The following is a 23,108-nucleotide window of genomic DNA, read 5'->3' as shown; positions in this document are numbered from 1 at the left end:
ACAGAACCACAGGAAGCAATGGCACGTGCAGAGAGAGCTCATGCCAGAGCAAAGTCCTGGCAGCACTGAGGAAACCCATGTCCTGGCAGGAAATGGGCACGCAGGGTTCAGGGCTGTTTCAGGCTGTGCCCAGCAGCACCAAGTCCCAAGTCCCAGGTAGGAAAGTGGCCAGACACTGAAATGAGGCCACTCCCTGTCCTAAGGAAAGAAGCCTGGCAAGTTCTGGCCAGCTGGAATTGATCTGAGCCTGGATAGAGCTGGGTTTGCCAGTCATTCTGGGGCTCAGGAGCAACCTGCCCTGTTATATCTATATACCTATATATCTATATATCTATATATCTGTATGTCTATGTATCTATATATCTATACATCTATACATCTATATCTATATATCCATATGCATATATATCGATATATCTATATATCTATATGTATATATATCTATATATCTATATGTCTATATGTCTATATATCTATTTATCTATATATCTATGCATCTATATATCTATATATCTATATATCTATATATCGACATGTCTATATATCTATATATCTATGCATCTATATATCTATATATCTATACATCTATATATCTATATATCTATATATCTATATATCTATATATCTATATATCTATATCTATGCCATCCATATCTATCTGTTACATCTCTCAGGTATCACAGGATATTCTGAGCCTCAGTTTCTCAATGCCCCATGCCAGTTCACCTGGTGACCAACAAGTCACAGGTAATCCCCTTCTCCATTCTGAGCCAGCACAAACATCTACACAAAACCTTCAGGTGTGCTCAGCTCCTCACTGCTCCTGCTGAGTGCCAGAGAGGCACAGACACATCCCCTGTGTGTGGCTCAGACACATCCCTTCCCTCCATCCAAAGGAGCTGAAGTTTTAAAGGGAATGTGGAATAAAAAGCAGCTGGGTGATGTTTCCTTGGATCTGTTTTCAGTGTGGTCAGAGGTAATTTCCACAGCTCTCTGGTAAAACAGGGAAACCCCTGGTCTGAGTGGGATGGGGGCAGAGGCTGTTCCTGGAGCCTTTCAGCCAGGATGAGTAACAGGGTCAGTAGCCACAGCAAACAAACCTCTAGTTTACCAAACAGAGCCTCTGCAGCATCCGGCTGCTTTAAAACATTAACCAAAATACACTTATCTCTGGCTCCTGGCCTTAAGTGACTTTAGAACCTGCAGCTATTCTGGGCCAGGCTGGATTGTGCTCAATCCAGGTGTGTGAGGCCAGCAGGAGCCCTGGTGGGCAGAGCAGCCCCTTGCTGGCAGCTGTGCCCTGCCCACAGTGCCCCTCGAGTGAGAAGGGACCCAAAGGGTGATGGAGTGCAGCTCCCTGCTCCTTACAGGAGCCAAAACTGACCTGCATGACTAAGGGAGAGTCCTCCCAGCCCAAGGGCTTGTCATTGACCAAGGGTGGGATGGAAAGCCTTGTGGAGCAGAGGTGAGTTTTCTTTCCAGCACTAGTGAGCACGAAATTAAAGCAAAAGGACACTGGAGGCAGGAGCAGGGCAGCAAACTGAATTTTCTTGCTCCCCCTGAGAGCATTGCCATGTTGCAGCTGAGGATGTAACACCCAGGGAAGTAACCTCAGAGGATTTTATGGATCACCTGCCTCTGGGACAACATTGTCAGTCAGAAACTGCAGCTCTGTGTGTGTGCTAAAGATGAATTACCTCTGCTGGAAGCAGCAGAAAGGAACCCATGCCCAGACAGGAGCAGGTTTGCAGCGTTGGCAGTGGAGACAGAGCCAAGTCCTTTGCTGTTTGCACAGGCTCCAGCCTCTTGCTAGCATTGCAGCACTTCTCACCTGGAGTTTAACTCATTTATTATATGATATATTGTGCACACAGTGCTTTTCACATGCAGCAAGGGCAGCACTGGAGTTTAGTCTGTGCTGGCTCAGTCCCACAGCCTGTTCTGTGATGGGTCAAAAAACCCCAACATTTCCAAAAGAAGAAGAACATTTCCAGAAGCCTGTTCTATAGTGGGTCAAAACCTCCCAAAATTTCCAGAAGAAGATTTCCTGAAGCCTGTTCTGTGATGGACAAAAACCCCCAATATTTCCAGAAGATTTCCAGAAGCCTGTTCTGCGATGGGTCAAGAACTCCCAACACTTCCAGAAGAAGGAAAACATTTCCAGAAGTCTATTCTGTGGTGGGTCAAAAACCCCCAACATTTCCAGAAGAAGAAGAAGAAGATTTCCAGCAGCAGAGAGGACTTTTCATCTCGTCCGACAGCAAAGCTGGCAACTTAAATGTTAAACTTTGCCTGCGACTGTTGGCTGTTGACATCATCGTGATCTCAGCGCTGTAACCGGAGCCCTCCGGCTTTTCCTCCAGCCTGCCTTTAAATACCACTCCTGGAGGCAGCAGAGCAGCAGGACAGAGCCGGCAGAGCTTCCATGAGAGCAAAGACGAGCTCCAGCACTGCAGCCATGTCCACATCCCTGCGGGTGAGCCCCTCGCTCCATGGGTACCGCTTCGACACCGCGCTGCGCAAGAAAGCCGCGGCCAACATCTTCGAGAGCATCAACGAGGCGTCCCTGCAGAAACTCTTCAGAAACTCCGGCGACAAGAAGGCGGAGGAGAGAGCCAAGATAATCCTCGCCACCGACCAGGACATGGAGGAAAAAACCAGAGCGCTGATGGCGCTTAAGCAGAGGAGGAAAGACAAGCTGCTGCAGTTCCTGACGTTTCGGAAATACTCCATCAAAGTTCACTGAGCTGGCTGGCGGAGGGAGCAGGAATGGAGAACTTTGTGACGGGACTGTTTGAGGGCTCCTAGCACGCTCGGCATGCTCGGCTGCCCCGTGGGCCTGGGGAGCTGACAGTCCACGCAGGGGCTTCAGCTCCACTGCAAACCATGAGCCAACAGCGGCATCACTGCGGGCAGCAGCATCAGTGCCCATGGCAGCACTGGTGTGACCAGCAGGACCAGTGCCCATGGCACATTGGTGTGGACAGCAGCATCAGTGCCCACAGCAGCACTGGTGTGACCAGCAGGACTGGTGTGGTCAGCAGGACCAGTGCCCATGGCACACTGGTGGGTCCAGCAACCTGATCAATGCCCACAGCAGCATCAGTGCCCATGGCACATTGATGTGGCCAGCAGCATCGATGCCTACAGCACATCAGTGTGTCCAGCAGCCTGATCAGTGCCCATGGCACACTGGTGTGGCCAGCAGCTGTGGTGTGACCAGCAGCATCGGTGCCCACAGCATCTCTGGTGTGACCAGCAGGACCAGTGCCCATGGCACACTGGTGTGGCCAGCAGCTGTGGTGTGACCAGCAGCATCTGTGCCCACAGCATCTCTGGTGTGACCAGCAGGACCAGTGCCCATGGCACATCACCGTGGCCAGCAGCCTGGTGGCCAGAGGCTCTCAGAGAGAGAGAGAGAGAGAGAGCAGCTCCCAGCTGGGGCAGATTTGTTCCTCTGGGCAGCCGTGGGACTGAGCTGGGAGGAACCCCACCACCCTGATGGACTTGGTGCTCCCAGACTTTGTGCTCTTCAGCCTGAGCCCTGCTGCTGTGGTGGTGGGGGGCTCTGGAGACTTCCCAGCTTCTGGTCAGGGTCAGAATCTGTGAAATGCCCCCAAGGCAGTGTGGTGCAGTGAGTTCAGCCGTCCGGAAATGCATTAACTCTGCACAGCTGTACCTTTCCTTGCCAAGCTCTGTGTGTGCAGGAAAAGTCGTTTGCACAGAAGCAATAATAATGACAGATTTCCCTGAATTTACTGTGAAGTTCCTTAATATTATGTTCACTTACCACTAACACTAAAAATCTAAATATAATCACTACAGTTCTTCTCTGTGTAGGCGACAGCCACTATTAGATGAGTACTTACTTCATGGCAATATTTTATGACAATGTTAATATTATATTTGCTATAATTTATTGCATACAGCGATGTGAAAACTAATAAATTATGAAGTAAATCTAAATTACCTTGTCTGAAATGCTCAGTTCTCCTGGAGTGGTGGGGTTAAACTGTTTTTATTATTTCATAGAGGCCTGGTTTAGGAGCAGACTACCTGCAGCTCTCCCTGATTCCCCAGGTATGGCTTTGGCAGCCCATCCTCAGGATGTGGAGCAGTCCCTGGCTCTCCCATCCCACCTGCCAGCACCAGCTTGGCCCACAATTGCCATGGCAACCATGTAATTTGCCTCACCAAATTTATTTCTAATCAACTCCAGCGTCACTTTCCCCTCTGTAATAAAGCAGAATAACACCTTCTGTGTTGAGGAAAGGTGTAGAAAATGATGGTTCAGGAGCATGGCTCATCAGCCTTTGGCATTTCTGCAGAGCAGAGAAAACCTGGGCTTGGCTCCTCATCCCCCAAAGAAACAGCAATAAGTTACAAAGCTTTGGCAGCAGAACTGGGCTGTTTTTCTGCAGGTTGTGCTGTACTATCATGATAGACGATGCTGAAAGTACTTAAAAATAGCAAAGACTGGTTATTTATAAGTCTGTCCTCTAATAACCTGATGGTTTAGATAAAAACATTCCCATGACTCTGCTTAGAGCAACAAAGATAAAGCAGCTTGCAAGAGCAATAGCCCAGCTACAGGGTTTTTGGGTTTTTTTGCCTACAGTAACAACTCCAAATTGCCAATAAGTCAGGGAGACTGGAAATAATCTTTTAAGTCACCTAATAGAATGGGCAATTATAATTATTTATAAGTGGAGTGGGATGCATGGTGATTTTTCCTCCCAGGAAGACCAGTGCTGGATTTGCAGGCCCTTGTCATTCCCTGGGCCTCTAAATCCATACCCAGGGCCAATATTGGATTTGTCAGAGCCTTGTCACTCTCTAGGCCCCCAAAACCAAACCCAGCACTGGATTTATCACAGCCTTGTCACTCTCTGGGTCCCCAAAACCAAACCCAGCCAATGTTGGATTTGGCAGAGCTTTGTCACTCTCTGGGCCCCAAAACCAAACCCAGCCAGGGCCAGTGCTGGATTTAGCAGGACCTTGTCACTCTCTGGGTCCCCAAAACCAAACTCAGCCAATGCTGGATTTGGCAGAGCTTTGTCACTCTCTGTACTCCCAAAACCAAACCCAGCCAGGGCTAATTTTGGATTTGGGAGAACCTTGAGACTCTCTAGGCCCCCAGAACCAAACCCAGCCAATGCTGGATTTGGCAGAGCCTTGTCACTCTCTGGGCCCTAAATCCAAACCCAGCCAGGGCCAATGCTGGATTTGGCAGAGCCTTGTCACTCTCTGGGCCCCAAAACCAAACTCAGTGCTGGATTTGGCAGAGCTTTGTCACTCTCTGGGCCCTCAAAACCCAACCCAGCCAGGGCCAATGCTGGATTTGGCAGAGCCTTGTCACTCTCTGGGTCCCCAAAACCAAACCAAACCCAACCCAATGCTGGATTTGGCAAAGCCTTGTCACCCTTTGTGTCCCCAAAACCAAACCCAGCTCCCCTTTGTTACCAATGCCCTGGGCAGCATTTGCCACCAGCCTTTCCTTGAAAGAAAGAAGCAAATCTGGCAGAAGCCAAGCTTGTGGCACAGTGAAATCCACACCCTCTGAAGTGGTTGCTGCTGGCACGTCCTGGGATTGCCCAGACAGTCCTGTTCACAAGATTTGCATAACATGATTCATAACATCGACTGACTTGGGGATTTTATAGTCCCTCTTGTCTCATTACTCTGAGATCATTAGCCTGAGTGGTATCCCTGATAAATAAAGGCCACTTACTAAGAAGTTATGTGTTTATTGGATATTTACAGTGAAAAAAGGCACTTTTCCTTTGTTGTAGCCTGTCTGCTGCTTTGGCAGGTTTGTGCTCCAGGAATGTGCCTTACTCAAAAGGCTCAACAAAACCTGCAATGAATTTTCATGGAACATGAGCCAAAAAGAGTTTGAGGTACAAATGTCCAACCATCCCAGGGCCCTTGCCTACACTGCAAGAATTAGCAGTTCTCACTGGTTTAACCTCCCCTGGGCAGGTAAGAAAGGTTTAACTTCATTTTTAGAATCACAGCCTAATGTTTTGGTTGAAACTATATTGCACATGGGGATACCAGAGATTAATTGGGGTTTGAGAGGTGTGGGAGTCTCAGAATTTCTGCTGCTCACAGTGACCCCGAGATGTGTTAGAAAATCTCTTTTCCCAGCCCAGCAGTTGAAGAAGGAGTCAGAACTATTTTATTCTCATTCTCAAGGTTGTTTATTATTTCTTATTTATGAAATTCTTTCTCTGGCCTGCTGAGGTCCATTCAGCTGGTCAGACAGAGGCACACTGATGCCCTCAGGGTGGAATTATCTTTTTATACTAAAAACTACGTGTACAATATTTACAATTACTTCCCAATACCTATCACCTATGTTAGACAGTGAGCCTCTCCTCTAAACCAATTTAAAAATGCCAACATCACCCAGAAGATGGAGGCCAAGAAGAAGAGGGAAAAAGGACAAGGCACGCCCAAATTCCTCCATCTTGGGACCTCAAACCCCATTCTAAAAATTCCAAAAACCTATTTTTCACCCCGTGATAAATTCACTATCATTCTACTTAAACTTTCCTGGCTTGTAAATCCTCATATAAGCTTGGCAATTTTTTCCATGGGTCAAAATCAAAGGCACAGGGGTCTTGGGCTTTGTGCCAAGGTGTCTGAGCAAACAGTTCACATTTCAAGCATTCTCAATTCAGTAAATGTATGGAAGAAGCCATTTTAATGTTAATTACTCATTCTTGCAGTTTGATTAAAATAAATAAATTGAGAATAGATGTCTCCAAATATGTTGGGAGATTCCTTAATTTTTCGGTGAACTCCTGCATGCACAGTACAATATATACTATATATTATAGCTTGTATAATATATAGTATATTATATATATATATTATATTGTATACATATAGTATATATACTATATATACTATATATACTATGTATTATGGCTTATATAGTATATATATAATATATATTATATTGTATATAATATATATACTATATATTATAGCTTATTATAGCTATACTATTGTTATAGTATATATAACAATATATACTATAATATAGCCAATTACAAACAACTAGACAGCTGAAGAGCACTAGTTTTTGAATTCTAATTTAAATACAGAAGGGAAAGAAGCACGAGACTTTTTTGAGTGTGGATTGGTCCAGTGGTATGTCCAGTTTCAACTTTTTTACTTGTAAAAATACACTTTGACAAGCTGAAACAGCCTTTCAGAGGCAGCCAGAGGGATGCCCTGGGTTCTGGGAGGATGGCAGAGATTAGTTTGGGTTGGGGAGGTGTGGGAGGGCAGGTCAGGGCGGTGCTGTCGCTGCCACTGTCACTGTCAGCAGCCCTTCCTGAGCTCCTGGCGCCTGCAGGGCCAGGGGCAGAGCCCATTGTCAGCCTCCAGCACAACAAACAGAGGAAAAGGCTGTTGGAGGAATTTCCTCCCTGCAGGAGCCGGGCGTTTCCATTAATTCTTCTCCATGAGTCAGGCTGGCTGTACTGGGTGTCCCCTGGCCCAGCATCCTGAGGAACGTGCGGAGGAACAGCTAATTTTATCCAGCTGGTCTAGCAGCCGTGCTGGGAGGGTGCTGGTGGTTCCCCACCAGCACTGATGGTGGGGAGAAGCCACAGAAAGGCAGGACACAAACCAAGGAGAAGACTTTTGGCAGAACCTCTGGCTAAACACACTGGGGAAGGTGGAGAGCAACGCAAGCTGCTGTATTGAGTTTGCAGGCAATCCCAAGGAGGAGAGAGAGAATGATGCATCTGACTCCATCTTATCAGAAGGCTCATTAATTACTTTATTATATTATTCTATACATCTAAAACTGAATCTGCCAAGCACTCAAACCTGCACACAACTGCCCAGAATCACACGAGTGTCACCCAACAATCCTGACACACTTGGTCCTGACAGGGCAAGGAAACAAAACTCCATCACTTTGGGTGAACAATCTCCATATTGCATTCTACTTTTGCACAACACAATCACAGCAAATGAGATAAGAATATTCTTGGGAAGAATTGTGCCTTGCTTTTCTCTGTGAAGAGAAATGTGGGGCTACACACCTGGCCCTGACAGGCCAAGGAAACAGAGCACCATCACTGTGGGGAAACCATCTCCATATTGCATTCTACTTTGGCACAAACAGGCACAGCAAATTATAAGAATTGTTTTTCCTTTCTCTGAGGTTCAGAGAATGCAAAACCCAGGAATATTCTTGGGAGGAATTGTGCCTTGGATTTTTTCTGTGAAGAGAAATGTGGGGCTACAGTGCTGGAAAGAGAAAGCCCAGAGCAAAGGGGGTGTCAGTGACAGCAGACCACACAGAGGTCCCACCCTCTGTCCCCTCATCAAACACCTGCTGCCCTGATTTTTTAAGATTTTTTAAGCCTTCTGATGTATACATTCTTGTAATGAACTTTCTCACACACTTTCTGTAAATAACTTATAGTTTTGCATTCTTTTATGGAGGAGAAGTTTGATAGACTGTTGGTTTGTCTGGTGCCATTGGAGAGGTGACACTTTCACCCTCCAATCCGCTGTCACTTTTGGAAATCTATAAATGTTAGAGTCAGAAAATAAACTTCCCTTTTTTACCTTGAGAACAGCGGTGTGTGCCTTGTGTTATTTCGTGTCCTATAGTGACAAACACCCATCCCCATCCCTCCAAAGATGAAAAGATGGGGTTGGAACGAGTCAGCAGCCCGGCTCAACCTGAGCAGAGTGTTCAGGAGCAGATGAGGATGTTCCCAGAGTCTGAACAGCCAGTTCTGTGACCTCCAGTGCCTGCTGCAATCCAGCACACAGAGCAGGAGCAGAGTCCAAAGCCAAGCCCTCGCTTGGCCGTGTTTGTGTGCTCCAGTCAACAGCAACACCTCCCTGGCAGCTTCCCCTACACCATGGAGCAACAGGCAGGTTAAAAATTAACTGCTGAGCTGAGCTCCTGCCCTGCTGCACCCAGAGGGACAGGCTCTGCTTGGCAAATGTGAAAAAATGCCTATTTTATGGTTGGCTTTTCACAAATATTCCAATGAATATTATATGTGTTGTGTTAGAAAGTGATGCTGTGTTAATTCTCTTAAGTAGTGTGTTAAATATAGTTTTAGGTTATAACAAAATGTTAAAATAGAAACAATGCTATGTAGGATGCTTTTTTTAAAGAAAGGACTCACAGCAAGATAGCAGCCACAGGACACCTGAATCTTTCAGAGAAAGAGAATTTATTGCTCCATTATCAGAAGAAATTAACTTCTTCCCACCTTGAAGGCGCTGTCAGGATTCAGAGGGAGAAGCTGACACTGACCAGACAGAATCCTGTGTTTGAATGGAATTTATGCATCATGTATGAGGTGTATGAATATGCAAGAGGTTATTATTTTTAAGGGTTAATCCTCTGTTAACATTTGTCCTTTATCGGGCTCGTGCTGCCCAGAAAAAGCTACCCAGACGTCCGTAACTCTTTGTCTCATATTGTCCTAATTCAAATTGTCTAAATTATTATTACTCTAATTGTATTACTATTTTTATAACCATTTTATTACTATTAAGCTTTTAAAATTTTAAAAACAAGCGATTGGCGTTTTTCACACCAACAGCCTGCGTGCCCCTGGCACCAGGTGCCTCGTGCTTCTGAAAACAGTCACAGGTGAAGCATATTTCATCTGCAGCTGCCAAGGGAAACCTCTGCTCTAAAGCAGGTTAAGTGTGAGTGACAAGCTGTAAAGAGTGAGATTTGTGGATGTGTTCGTGTGGTTTTCACAGAAAAGAGCTGGGCTGGGGTTTCAAAGCTCAAACGCCTCACGTGCAGCAAAATGATGCTCCAGTGTCAAGACAAGGCTATTTATGAGACAAAAAGCCTCTAAAATACTGCAGGCAACAGGAGATGGCACAGTTGCCATTTATCTCTGCTAAAAACCAAAAGCTGGGCCATGACCAGAATCTTAATACACAGCCCTGAAAAAGCCCCTTATTCCTGGGGAGCTGCACCCATGGCAGGGAGAGGAATGGTGGATTTGTGTTTCCAAACAAGCTGTGGGTCTGCTGGGAGATAAAACCAGCACTGGGAGATAAAGCCAGCACTGGGAGATAAAAGAAACCATGAGAAGGATTCCACTGATTGATGAATGGGAAAAGATATTTGCTTTTACAAATAAACTTTAGGTTTGCTGGTAAATGAAATTAGACATTGAAAGATGAAAGAAACAATGAGAAAGAAAAAACCTGACATTCCATAAGAATTAAAAATTAAAAGGGAGGGTTATACATCAGACGGGAGTCTTTGGGATGAGGTGTATTGGGGAGGTCTGAACCTCTCAAGTACCTCAGAAATGGGGAAAAACCCCTAAATTCAGTAAGAATTAAAAATTGAAAGGGAGGATTACGCATTAGAGGGAAATCTTTGGGATCAGGTGTTCTGGGAAGTCTGAACCTCTCAAGTACCTCAGAGATGGGGAAAGAGAGAAGGGAAATGTGGCTGGAAATTGGGATAAAAAGGGAGGCTGGTCCTCCAGAACTTGGAGAGACCCCAAGGGAATGCCCCATGGCTTCTCCCTTTATTGGAATAAAGCAAAAGGACTCCTGTGTCTCCTTTTTGGACACAACCCTCTGGTGTTTGTGGGTTAATTTTCCCCAGCACGCTGTGCCGTGGGAAGCTTTGCCCTTTTGTGGCCCAGGGCTCCCAGCTGGGGCCCCGGGCAGTGAATCAGAGCCGGGGCAGCGCCCACGCCGAGGGAGCATCACTGCACAATCACTGCACACTCATCGGGAACATCACCCAGCCAGATGCTGCTGCTGCGGTTCCTGCAGCCTCCCCCGTGGAAAATCCGCTTTTTTCCAGCGCTCAGCACTGCCCCAGGCCTGGGAAGGGGCACTGATTCATCTGCAGGATTGGTGTGTGTGATGTAAAGTAATTCGTGCTTGGGTGGAAAATGTATAAAATAAAAATTGTAAGATAAATTATAATGAAAATCCAATCTCAGATCACGGACAGCCCAGATCACCACGCAGAAGTTGCGAAACTCCTCGTGGCAGAAGGAAAGAATGCCTCATTAACAAATAAAAAATAAAAATCAAGTTAAAAAGATGTGGTTGGTGTGGAGATGGGCTTCCCCCAGAACCACCTGAGAACACTCAAGGAAAATCAGCATTTGTTAGGGATCATCAGTCAAGATAACTGAAGTCGTCAAACATTTATAGTTTTCCAAAAGTGACAGTCTGTGGTGGTGTTCACAGGGGTACCAGGACGAGGGAAGAGATGAGAATCTTGACTCCATGTTTCAGAAAGTTGATTTATTATTTTGATAAATATATATATATATATATATATGATATATATATATAATAGATAATTATAATTATAATATTATATCAAATTTCTCCTCCTCCATAAAAGAATGCAAAACAATGACTTATTTACACAAAGTGTGTGAGAAAGTTGGTTACAAGAATGTGAACATCAGAAGGCTTAGGAAATCTTAAAAAATCAGGGTGACACCCTGCCATCCCCCCCATTCCTGCTGGAACTGGCTCTGGGACCCAGGACCCATCACTGCAGGAGAAGGAATTCCCAGGGGGATCTGTGTGAAAGCTGCTGCTCTCCCACATCATCAGAAAATTCAGTTTTTAAAACATTCATGCGCGTGAAAAAGTGGATTTCCATCGTCTTTGCAATGCAGAGATGCTTTAATGCCTCAAGGAATTAGGGAAAATCTGACTAAAAGTACTTTCTCCACCTGCTGTTGTTTCTGCCTGGACCATAATGGAAAGGGAAGAGAGAACTGCCACACTGTGCTTCCCAGACTGGCTGTATTCCAGCTGGGCTCTGTTTAAAATTCACCTGCCTTCCCAAATGCTGAAAATATTCCAATCCAGACACCTTTTCCCCCCCTCTTCCCGAACAGTAAAGTACAAGACACAATTTTTCGTTAAGAAATCTGCTTGGGAGCCATCAGAACCTTTCTTCGCCCAGACTTTCTGTGAGGCTCTGATTTGCACCCTCACCCTGGTGCCATTTTCTGAGCCAGTTTTGCAGGAAGGCAGCACAGAGAGGACAAGGACAAATGTACAACTCTAAGGCAAATTGAAACCTTGAGCAGAGTGCAGCCCGTGGAAAAATTCCAGGTGACTTGAAGGATTTTATGCAGAAGTAAAAAAAAAACTTTGATATATTATGCAGAACGTGCTGCCGAACTCATGCTGGTTTTATCCTTATTCAAACAATAAACTCCTTCTTAAACACTGAATGTTTTAGCACAACATAAATATGCAAAAACACATTTACCAAAGTCAGGGAGCTGGCATAGCCAAACCCATGGTGTTCCAGGGTCTCTGTGCATGGGACACCCCAGATTTAAACACTGAGTGTTTTAGCACAATATAAACATGAAAAAAAACCCCATATTATGAGGTTGGAGAGGCATTTACCAAAGTCAGGGAGCTGGCATAGCCAAATCAATGCTATTCCAGGGTCTCTGTGCCTGGGACACCCCAGATTTAAACACTGAATGTTTTAGCACAATACAAATATGCAAAAACACATTGTGAGGTTGGAAAGGCATTTACCAAAGTCAGGGAGCAGGTAGAGCCAAACCCAATGCTGTTCCAGGGTCTCTGTGCCTGGGACACCCCAGATTTACAGGGGTCTGTCCCTGTGCTCAGCAAAACCCCCCAAATTCACTGCCAGGCACGTCCCCTGACTCCCAGGAGAGCTTGGGACATAAAGCCTAACACACTTGATTGCAGAGCTTACCGTGTGCCATAAGCAAATAAATTAGGTATAATTGAATGTTTGATTGTGAGATTTACTGTTCTAACCCTTTACAGCTTCACAGGTGGATAGCCAGTAATGGAGAGAGAGGAAGAGCCCCATTAATTCTCAGTAGAATGAACAGGCTGGGAGGAATAGGAGCCTCTTCCAGCCAGGTCTCACAAGCTCTTGGAGGTCTATTTCTCACCCAAGATAGCTCAGCTACCTCCGGAGGCATAAAATCAGCAGGATGGCTTCTGTGGCAGTGTTGGAAACAAAAAGGTTTTAATAAAAGGCAAAAGAAAAAACTCTTTACAGAGAAAAACTGATTTAGGCGGAAGAGGTCCTTGCTCTTGGTAAAACACCTCACAAAGCAATTTGTTTCTTTGTTCTTTTCTTTTTCTAGTGAATTGTTCAGAAGTCTTTTGGCTCCTGTCCAACTGGGCATCCTTAAGTTGGAGGTGAGGTCCCCCAAACCTATGAAATGCCCTTTTCACCTAATCGAGGAGAGAAACTTCTGGGCTTCTATCCTTTTTAAGAGGACAAAATATAGTCTTAAACTAACTTTCAAACTCTTCTTTAAGAGGACCAAATACAGTTTTATCACTCCATCAACCAAGAGCACATTCCTACAGCTGGGGAAACCTTCCAGTCCCTGCTGGGGAGGATGAGGAAGCTCCTCCTGGCTTTAGGAGGACAATTTTTGCTCTTTGCCTGTAGCTGATGCCCAGAGCCACGCACCCATCACGGGGCAGAGCAGAGTTCAGAGTCTCCTCACAGAACCCAACGTGCTTTGGCACAGAGCTCAGCAATGACCCGAGGCTGCTGTTTACAGAGTGAAATTCAGCTTTGAAACCCTTCCACTTTGAGTCATGTAACCTAATTTTTATAAGATATTATGTAGCTGTGATATTTTCTGAAAAATCCTTTCCTTAGGGTTTTTTTTCTCCTGAGAAGCTGAGAAGGATTTTATCAGAAGGCTGGCTAAGAATAGAATAAGAAGGAATGAATAACAAAGGCTTGTGGCTCAGACTCTCTGTCCGAGCCAGCTGACTGTGATTGGCCATTAATTAGAAACAACCCCATGAGACCAATCACAGATGCACCTGTTGCATTCCACAGCAGCAGATAACCATTGTTTACATTTTGTTCCTGAGGCCTCTCAGCTTTCTCAGGAGGAAAAATCCTAAGGAAAGGATTTTCCATAAAAGATGTCTGTGACACTTCTCCAGGATGGGTTCAAACCCAGTCTGATTCCTCAAAGCCCCATCCTCTGGGAATTGGGTTTGCAGTGCAAGCTCTTCCCACACAGCTGCAGAGAAAAGCCTGCAGGTGCCAGTGCCAGGGGAAAGCTAATAAAAGAATTCCATTCTGGACTCTTTTTTCAGGGTTTGGCTGGTTCAGGTGTTGATTCCCAAATGCTGTCCCTTGCCACTGTGTGCCAATTCTTAGTTTAACCTTTCTCAGAAACATCTCACTTCAACCAACCAAACAAATCTCTTTGGTAGGCAATGCCCTTGCCTTGCTGCAGGCTGAGCTCTGGCCAAGAAATTATCTTTATCCTGCAGAAAACATCAGCAGGGCTGGCCTGGCCTGGCCTTAGCCTCTCACTCCCCTCAGACAGCCAAATCCCATCACCTGAGCGGGTTTCAGGTTAAATATCAGCCAAGCTGCAGAGCATTGCCAGCAATTCTGCATTTCAACACCATTTATATAACTTTTCCTTTATTTAGCGAGGCAGGAGGTTGAGCAGGAGCTTTAAGATCACCCTTGAGGGCCTTTCTGTGGCTCCAGGCACTCTTGAGCATCCTGACCCCACAAAAACTGTACCCAGAGAGACCCTGGGACTGCAGCACCCACTCATTTTCTCAAGATACTGTAAACAGTCAAAACAGCCACCAAATTAAATCTTTGCCCCTTTAAAAGAGTTGTTTGAGATGGTAAATGATTTGTGAATGAGTAGTGCATTATGTCACTGTATAAATCTGTTGCAGCGCATTTAGACCACGGAAAGGTGCCACAAAAGTCCTGCTGGCTTTCTAGCCCCCCCAGATCTTAGAGGGTGCTTCTGTTGGATCACTTCATGGGGGCTTAACCTCCTTTTGATACTTAAAAAATGATTTAGAGATAAATCTTGCTTTGAAAAGCAAACACTTTCCCCCTGGATTTGCACAAGGGCTCAGCGGGGCTGGGTGATGCTTGAGCGTTCCCTCCTTCCTTCCTGTAAAAGTTTAATCTTTTATTTCATAATATACACATAAATATACGCTAATTTGGGTTCTGATTTTGTTTTTCTGACTGAGCCAGGCTGTAACCAGCGCTTTGGCAGTTTGTGCTGGTGCCGCCCTCCTGTGGCTGGAGAGCCACTCAAAACTAGCTTAAAATTCTGGAACAAAACCAGCTGAAAATTCTGATGAAATGTCACCAAACAGATAACAGCACAGTCAGGTGGGCTTGACCAGCCTGGACACAATAACTGCTCCAAGCATCTCCCACCAAGGGCTCTGTAAAGTTCATCCATGATAGATGAATAATGCAATTATTGACTCTCACAATTAACAGACAAATATCATGTCTATAGGTTAAGAAAACTTTATAGATTTATAGTTATGTTGATAACCCTTGTGTGGTTATCAAGGGACATCTGGGAGGGCTGGCTGGTCACTGTGGAGCACCTGAGCTCCAATCATTCATTGGAGGAAGTTATTTCAGGAAGTTATTTCAGAGTAAGCTGGACAAAATGAATGACCTCATGTCAGGGTTTGAGGAAGAGATCTCCACCACTGGACAAAAGAAGGGGCTGGTGGACAGAACTTTGGGAAGGGTTAAAGGGTTAAAAAGGGAAAACCTCCGTGGTGAGGGGGCTGAGGAGGAGACTGAGGGACCAGGGTGGGCAGTGCTGCTGGGAGCCACCTCTGCTTGCCCTTCTCCATGCCAGGGCTCTGCTATCACTGCACCAGCACCTGTGGAGCAAAACCTGTGTGAGACAGAACCTGTATGAGACAGAACCTGTGTGAGACAGAACTTGTGTGTGCCACAGAATTTGTGTGAGAGAGAACTTGTGTGAGACAGAATTTGTGTGAGACAGAACTTGTATGAGACAGAATCATGTGTGCCACAGAACCCACGTGCCACAGAACCTGTGTTTGCCAAGGAACCTGTGTGCCACAGAACCCGTGTTCCCCAGAGCTCCTGCGCCACAGAACTCGTGTGCCACAGGACCCCTGTGCCATGAAACCCCTGTGCCCCAGGACCTGTGTGCCAGAGAACCTGTGTGAGATAGAACCCCTGAGCCACAGGACTTGGGTGAGACAGAATTGGTGTGCCACAGAGCCATAGAATGGCTGTGCCATGGAACCTCTGAGCCCCAAAATCCCTGTGCCATAGAATCCCTGTGCCATGGAACTTCTGAGCCCCAGAACTTGCGTGCCATGGAAATCCCTGAGCCACAAAACTCCTGTGCCATGGAACCCCTGACCCACGAAATTCCTGTGCCACAGAGCCCCTGTGCCCCAGAACCTGTGTGCCAGAGAACCTGTGTGAGATAGAAACCCTGAGCCACAGAACTTGGGTAGGACAGAATTTGTGTGCCACAGAGCCCCTGTGCCATGGAATCCCTGAGCTACAAAATTCCTGTGCCATGGAACCCCTGTGCCATGGAACCCCTGTGAGACAGAACCCCTGTGCAATACAACCCCTGTGCCATGGAACCCTTGTGCCCTGGAACCCCTGTACAGCTTCAGCTCCTCTGTGTCTCGTGCAGCAGCCAAAATCTCAGAGCAGGAAAGCGCTGACTGACGAGGGCAGTGACGCAGGTGCATTGTGACTCAAAATCCCAAACACATCGGAAGCAGCTCCGTCAGTCAACAACCCAGCACAAGAGTCCTCTCTCTGCATTCCTCAGGAATGTTCAGGGCCAGCATTCTGACAATGAGCCACTCATTGTCAACCTTGGCAGCCCACACTGCTGGGAGCAGCAAAATCACACCAAAAACTGCCCAAAAATGTGCAAGCTTGTGATGTTCTGAGGACTCCCACTGCACCAACGAGGCCCTGGGCGAATTCAGAATTAGAGCACCCTTAATTCACTTAAAAGGATATGTCAAAACCTCCCTTAATTGTGATAAATCCCATTCCTTCATCTGAGAAGGTGACATTTCACAGCAAATAGTCCCAGGAAATTGAGTGGAACAAGGAAGAATTTCCTGTTTTGTGAGTGATTTCCTGCGATGACAAAGCCCAGCATGGGAGCAGCTGGCTGCATGGCTGGTGCTCAGGTTTTTTAGGTCTTTGTTGTTCGCAGGCAGGCAGATGGAATTTGTCACAAGGAACTAATCAGGGACACTGAGACCTAGTTGCATTTGCAGGGATAAAAATCTCAGTTTGAGGAGTCATTAGAAAGCTGCCTGCTAAGTCACAGCCCATTTCCCAGGCAGAACACTTCTGGCAGGGGGAGCAGGAGGAGCCACCACCAACCCTTTAAAGCCCTTGACCTTTAAACCAAGCAATGGGTGCAGAAACATCCCTCAGCTCCTCCAGTTTGGAGGGAGAGGAATGGCAGATTTATATTTCCAAACAAGCTGTGGTAGATAAAACCAGCACTGAGAGAGAAAAGAAATAATGGGAAGGATTCCACTGATTGATGAATGGAAAAAGAGATTTGCTTTTACTTATAAACTTTAGGTTTGCTGGTAAATTAAATTGGGCACTGAAAGATGAGAGAAACAATGAGGAAGAAAACCCCTAAATTCCATAAGAATTAAAAATGAAAAGGGAGGGTTATGCATTAGAGGGGAGTCTTTGGGATCAGGTGTTCTGGGGAGTCTGAACCTCTCACGTACCTCAGAAATGGGGAAAGAGAGAAGGGACCTCACAAACCCCACAGGGGCTGTGTGGGGCTGCCAGCCCAGCACCCCGTTGACTTCAGAGAGCATTTTCTGAGCTCTGAGAGGTGGAATTGCAAACAGGAAAGTGCTGAGCCAGCTGGGAACAAGCTGTGTGCCTGCCCCTGAGCGTGTCTCTCCCAGCAATGTTTTAAGCCCAGCCCAAAGTGCCAACAAAAGGAGCTCCTTAATCAGCAAAGCCGCGAGGAAGGGCAGCTCCCGTTCCTGCAGGGTGTCCCTGTGGCTGCGCTGTCCACGGCCACCACCCTTCCTTCCCCTGCAGACGTCGTGCTCGTGGCCACGCCGGTGCCAACCGTGCAAAAATCCCTTCCACATCCTCACAAAGGCCAGCACACACCCAACCCAATCTGCCAGATCCTGCTGCAGCTCCTGGTCTCCCCAGTAAAAAGGGGATGCTTTGGTGGATCAGTGAATGTCCCACGAGAGGTGCAAATTTCCCTGACTTCTGCTCTTCCAGAAAACCTGGCCTTTGTGAAAAATGCATGCATTTTATGATTGGCTTTTCGCAAATATTCAAAGGAGTATTATATGTGTTGTGTTAGAAGTGATGCTGTGTTAATTCTCTTAAGTAGTGTGGTAAATATAGTTTTAGGTTATAACAAAATGTTAAAATAGAAACGATGCTATGTAGGATACGTTTTTTATAGAAAGGTCTTGCACTGAGATAGCAGGCACAGGACACCTGAATCTTTCAGAGAAAGAGAGGTTTTGCTCTCTTATCACAAGAAACAAACTTCTTAACACCTCGAAGGCGCTGTTAAGATTGGAAGTTGATGATGACCAGGCAGAATCCTGTGTTTGAATGGAATTTATGCATCATGGATGAGGTGTATGAATATGCAACAGGCTGTTGCTTTTAAGGGTTAATCCTTTGTTAACAAGTGTCCTTTTTCAGGCTTATTTTGCCCAGGAAAACATACCCAGACTGTCCATAACTCTTTGTATTTATTGTCTCATACTGTCCTAATTCAAATTGTCCAAATTATTATTACTCTAATTTTATTACTATTTTTATAACCACTTTATTACTATTAAACTTTTAAAATTTTAAAAGCAAGTGATTGGCGTTTTCTACAGCCTTCATGCATTCCACTGCATTCCAGACAGAGTTTTGATCTCCCCCAGTTGGGCTTTGCCATTTCTCTCATGTTTCCATTATCCCCTGCTGTGACACCCAGCAAATTCTGCCTTGTACCAAAAGCCATTTCTGTCAAATTGACTTAAAAGGAAGCAGTGAAAAACTAAAAACTCTGTATCAAATCCTGCCACCTGGAAAATCAGCAGAGAAATATAATTTTGTGGTCTTTCAAATTAAATCAGATTCCGGGCACTCTGCTGTTGGGTTTATCCAGCGCTGAGTGGAATTGCTCTGCTCAACCATGACTGGGTTTAGGCATGTTCATGGCAAAGCAGTTCCAGTTCAGAGATGCTGCTTTTAATTGTATCCTCACACCATTTTTTAAAATTTTATGGTTTGTGCATTACTGAGGCCTCAGCAGGAGTGGCAGAGCAGCGTGTGCTACCACACAATGGGTGACAGTGTCTGCGCTTTGTGCAGCCTCTTGCATTGCCCTGACCTCTGCAGGCAGTGAGGCAAGGCTACAGAGGTGACATTGTGACAACAGCTGTATTTTTTTTACAGAAAACCAGAATTGACATCCTTTTCATTTCTTCAAATGAAAAACCCCAAACAAACAAGAGTAAACATGAACGAGGCGGTTCATTCTGAGAAGCTTTTCTGGTATCAAGAGACATGATCTTACACAATATGGTGTTTTGGTTTGGTTTCTCTCTTGTTTTCCTAATTTACGATGTGTTTTAGCATCTCTGAAAAATATCCCTCAGGCTGCCAATGGCAACAGGACCTAGAGTGGTGATTTAACACGAGAGAATATGTTCTCTTACCCCGTTTTCTCACACTCTTACTTTGTGCTGTGATGTGATTAAACCACTTCTAGCCTGGTGCAGAGGCTGGATCTCCATCCTCTGCCCTGGTTGGGTTGGCCCTGCCAAGAGGAGGAGGAGGATGAGGATGAGGAGGAAGAGGAGGGTGATGATGATGAGGGTGTCTGCCTGGGAAGCATTGCCATGGACAGAGCACAAATCCTATGCTTACCTGTTTTGCATTTGAGGGCAGTGACACTCACAGAGTCAGGCTGTCACTGTCATATTTTCTGGAAAAATCCCTTCACCAGGATTTCTTCTTCTGGGAGCTGAGAAGCCTCAGAGAAAAATGAAAACAATAATTATCTGATTTGCTTCTCCTGTGTTTTGCTGCTTTGGAATGTGGTCTGGAGATTTTTTTTACCAAGAGGTGCATGTTTGATTTGTTTCACGTGAATTGTTTTAACTTAATGGCCAATCACCATCCAGCTGTGTCAGACTCTGGAGAGTCACAAGTTTTCATTATTGTTCTTGTTAAGCCTTCTGTCTGTATCCTTTCTCTATTCTTTAGTACAGAATAATGTAACATAATGTAATGTAATGTAATGTAATACAATATATTGCATTATATTGTATATGATATGATATATGATATGATGTGATATGATGTGATATGATATGATGTGATATGATGTGATATGATATGATGTGATATGATATAATGTGATATGATATGATATGATATGATATAATATAATGTAATATAATATAATATAATATAATATAATATAATATAATATAATATTATATAATATAATAATCAGCCTTCTAAGAACATGGAGTCAGACTCACTCATCTCTGGGTTCTCCTGCAAATCCCACATCAGGCTGCACCTGATATCACCCCAGTGGACACTCACTGAGCTCCAGAGATTTAACAACCATCCTCATCAAGAGCCTAAAACAGCAAAGGCTGTGAGAAAGGCAGCAGCAATTCCTGCCAAGCAGCACAGCTGTCTGGTATGGGGGAGCAGAGCTGCTGGGCTCACATGAGTCACAGTGGGCAGGGAAGGAGGAGCTGAAAGCTGCTCCTTTGACCCAAATCTGGCATTTTTCCACACACAGGGAAGGCAGTTTGCACTGCTGTTCCAGAAGAAGATGAATCTATATTGCTCCTCTCTGGGCAGCTGCTGATGGATTGTTTGTGGAGCTGCAGAATCTCCCCAGCCCTGAGATGAAATCAAATCCCCAGGAAATGTTTCACTGCTCATATTCTAGAAAAGGCAGCTCCTCAGGAGTATGGCTCTGCCTGCAATCTGCAGCAGTTCTGTTTGCTTTCAGGAGACCCAGGAGTGCAGTGAGGGCCCATTCCATGAATCCAGAGGAGAGGGCAGGGTCTGAGCTCTCTCCATGGTCTTGTGTACAAGCACTGGCACAATCAAAAAGGCTTGATTTATTATTTTATTATATATATTACATTAAAACTATACTAAAGGAATAGAAGAAAAGGTTTTCATCAGAAGGCTGGCTAAGCTAAGAATAGAAAAGAATGAATGATAACAAAAGCAGCTGTCCCAGACTCTCTGTCTGAGCCAGCTGGGTTGTGATTGGCCATAAATTGGAAACAACCACATGAGCCAATCACAGATGCACCTGTTGCATTCCACAGCAGCAGATAACCATTGTTTACATTTTGTTCTTGAAGCCTCTCAGCTTCTCAAGAAGAAAAATCCTAAGGAAAGGATTTTCATAAAAAGATGTCTGTGACAGCTGGGCACTGGGCAGGGTGGGTGCATAGAGCAGCCCTTGGCAATGTCAAGCTCACATGTCTTTAACTCCACAGTTTGAAATCCAGGCTCCACAGCACTGCCACTTGAGGATTTCTTACATGCCATCCAGTTTTAGTGCTATTCTATTTCATTTGCTGCCTTACCTGAGTAATTTTTTAGCACTCGTTCAGTTTGCATTTCTCTCTCTTTTCATTTTCATCTGTTCCTGATATTTTATTTTTTTCCAATAAACCAGGTAATTTAATGGCCTTGATCCCAAGCCTCCTATTCAGAACATGGACGTGAAGGCAGCAGAAGGAAAAATCTGTCAGTCAAACATAACTTAATCTATCATCTTCTTTATATCTAAGTCTGATTTACATGTTCTGCATTTCACAGGGACCAGGACCTGTACAAACAAACCCTTGTGTCTCCTTCCAGAGGTGGGAAACAGCTCTGGGTGTGAGCACTGTCCTGAATCACCAAGGACTAAACAACAGCGAAATGGGAATTGTGATTGTGTCAGTTTGATGCCATTCCTCATGAATGGAATCGTGAGGAATGGCATCAAATCAATTAAGGAAAATCCATCCTCAGCATCCTCAGGAAAATCCATCCTCAGCACCAGCTGGAAGCTGAGCAGGTGGCTGAGGGTCCCTGAAGCTCCAGAGCCTCAGAACTGGGCACACACCTCTGTCACACACCTCTGTCACACTCATCTGGGTGCATTTGGGGTAAATCTGCAACACTGAACCAAGCAATTTCTCCTCCTGAAATCTCCCATAGGCTCTTGTTTGTGTCTGGTCCATCACTGATGGTTCTGCAGCAGTATCTCAGCCCCAGCTCTGTCAAAGCCCACAGAAATCACTGCACAACCCTGCCCTGAGCTGGAGCATCCACAACTCCACACTCAATAAATTCAGGGCTGCAGCAGACAGCCTGACAGCTGGGTGCTGCAGCCATTTAGCAGGTAACCACATTTTATCCTGACCCTTATTTCATCCTGCAGCAATTAGCCAGGAAAAAAAGGGCTGCATCCCACTGTCACTTCAGCCTGGTGTTCCAGCATGTTTAGTGAGGCAGAACCCAGGCATTGCTTCTGGATCCTGAGTAAAAACACCATTTTCTGCTGGTTCACAGCAGTTTTCACAACTACAGCACGAGGGGAAAAGCTGCTGCTGGGTTTAGCCAGCTTAGAGGATGATTTTGAAGAAATTTGAGGCAATCCAGTGAGCCCTGTGCACTCTTGGTGGGGCAGTGCAGCCACCCTGGACTGGGGATGAGCCCCTCACAAGACATTTATTGCATGTTACATCCTTCCCTTTGCTCCAAACATAAATTTGATGTCCATATTCCAGTTTTCTAAAATGATTTGATGTCCATATTCTACTTTTCTGAAATAATATCTTCCCCATAAATGTCTTCTCAACAGTCCCAACCCCAAGCCCAGCTCTAATAAAAATGCTCTTTATGGTTATTAGACAAGTGAGATGTCCCTGGACTCAACAATTACCTTCAAATTTCTGTCCAGAGCAGGCTGGGAGTGGAAATCATCTTCTTCCTCCCCAGGTACAAATCCATAATGAGGATTTATTTCTGAGGCAGTGGAAATGAGGTAATCCCTCTCCTTCTTGAGGTGAGATAAGAAGAATGGAAAAAATAAAATAAAATAAAGCAAGAAATAGCACAAGTTAATAGTGATGCAAATGATTTGCAGGAGGTAGGGGCAGGAGAACAGCTTTGGGTAAGAAGGGAAAAATAATGGATTTGTCTAATCTGACCTGGGTGGGGGCATGTCAGCCTCTCA

General features: G+C 45.3%; 2 protein-coding genes across 2 annotated transcripts in view; both read left to right on the top strand.

Moving 5' to 3' along the window:
- Nucleotides 1-23,108, top strand: part of GOLGA7 (golgin A7) — a 270,030-nt gene that overhangs the window by 115,637 nt on the left and 131,285 nt on the right. The gene's annotated exons all lie outside the window — the stretch shown is intronic.
- TCIM (transcriptional and immune response regulator) lies at nucleotides 2,417-3,009 on the top strand. The gene has a single exon (XM_054294373.1). It carries the CDS (start codon nucleotides 2,426-2,428, stop codon nucleotides 2,744-2,746), a length of 321 nt encoding a protein of 106 aa, XP_054150348.1. The 5' UTR covers nucleotides 2,417-2,425; the 3' UTR covers nucleotides 2,747-3,009.

The sequence above is a fragment of the Melozone crissalis genome, unplaced genomic scaffold (assembly GCF_028551555.1).
Source record: "Melozone crissalis strain CALT ecotype California unplaced genomic scaffold, PUWL_Pcris_2 ptg000247l_1, whole genome shotgun sequence".
Taxonomy (NCBI): Eukaryota; Metazoa; Chordata; class Aves; order Passeriformes; family Passerellidae; genus Melozone; species Melozone crissalis.
This window is presented reverse-complemented; position numbering and strand designations above follow the sequence as displayed.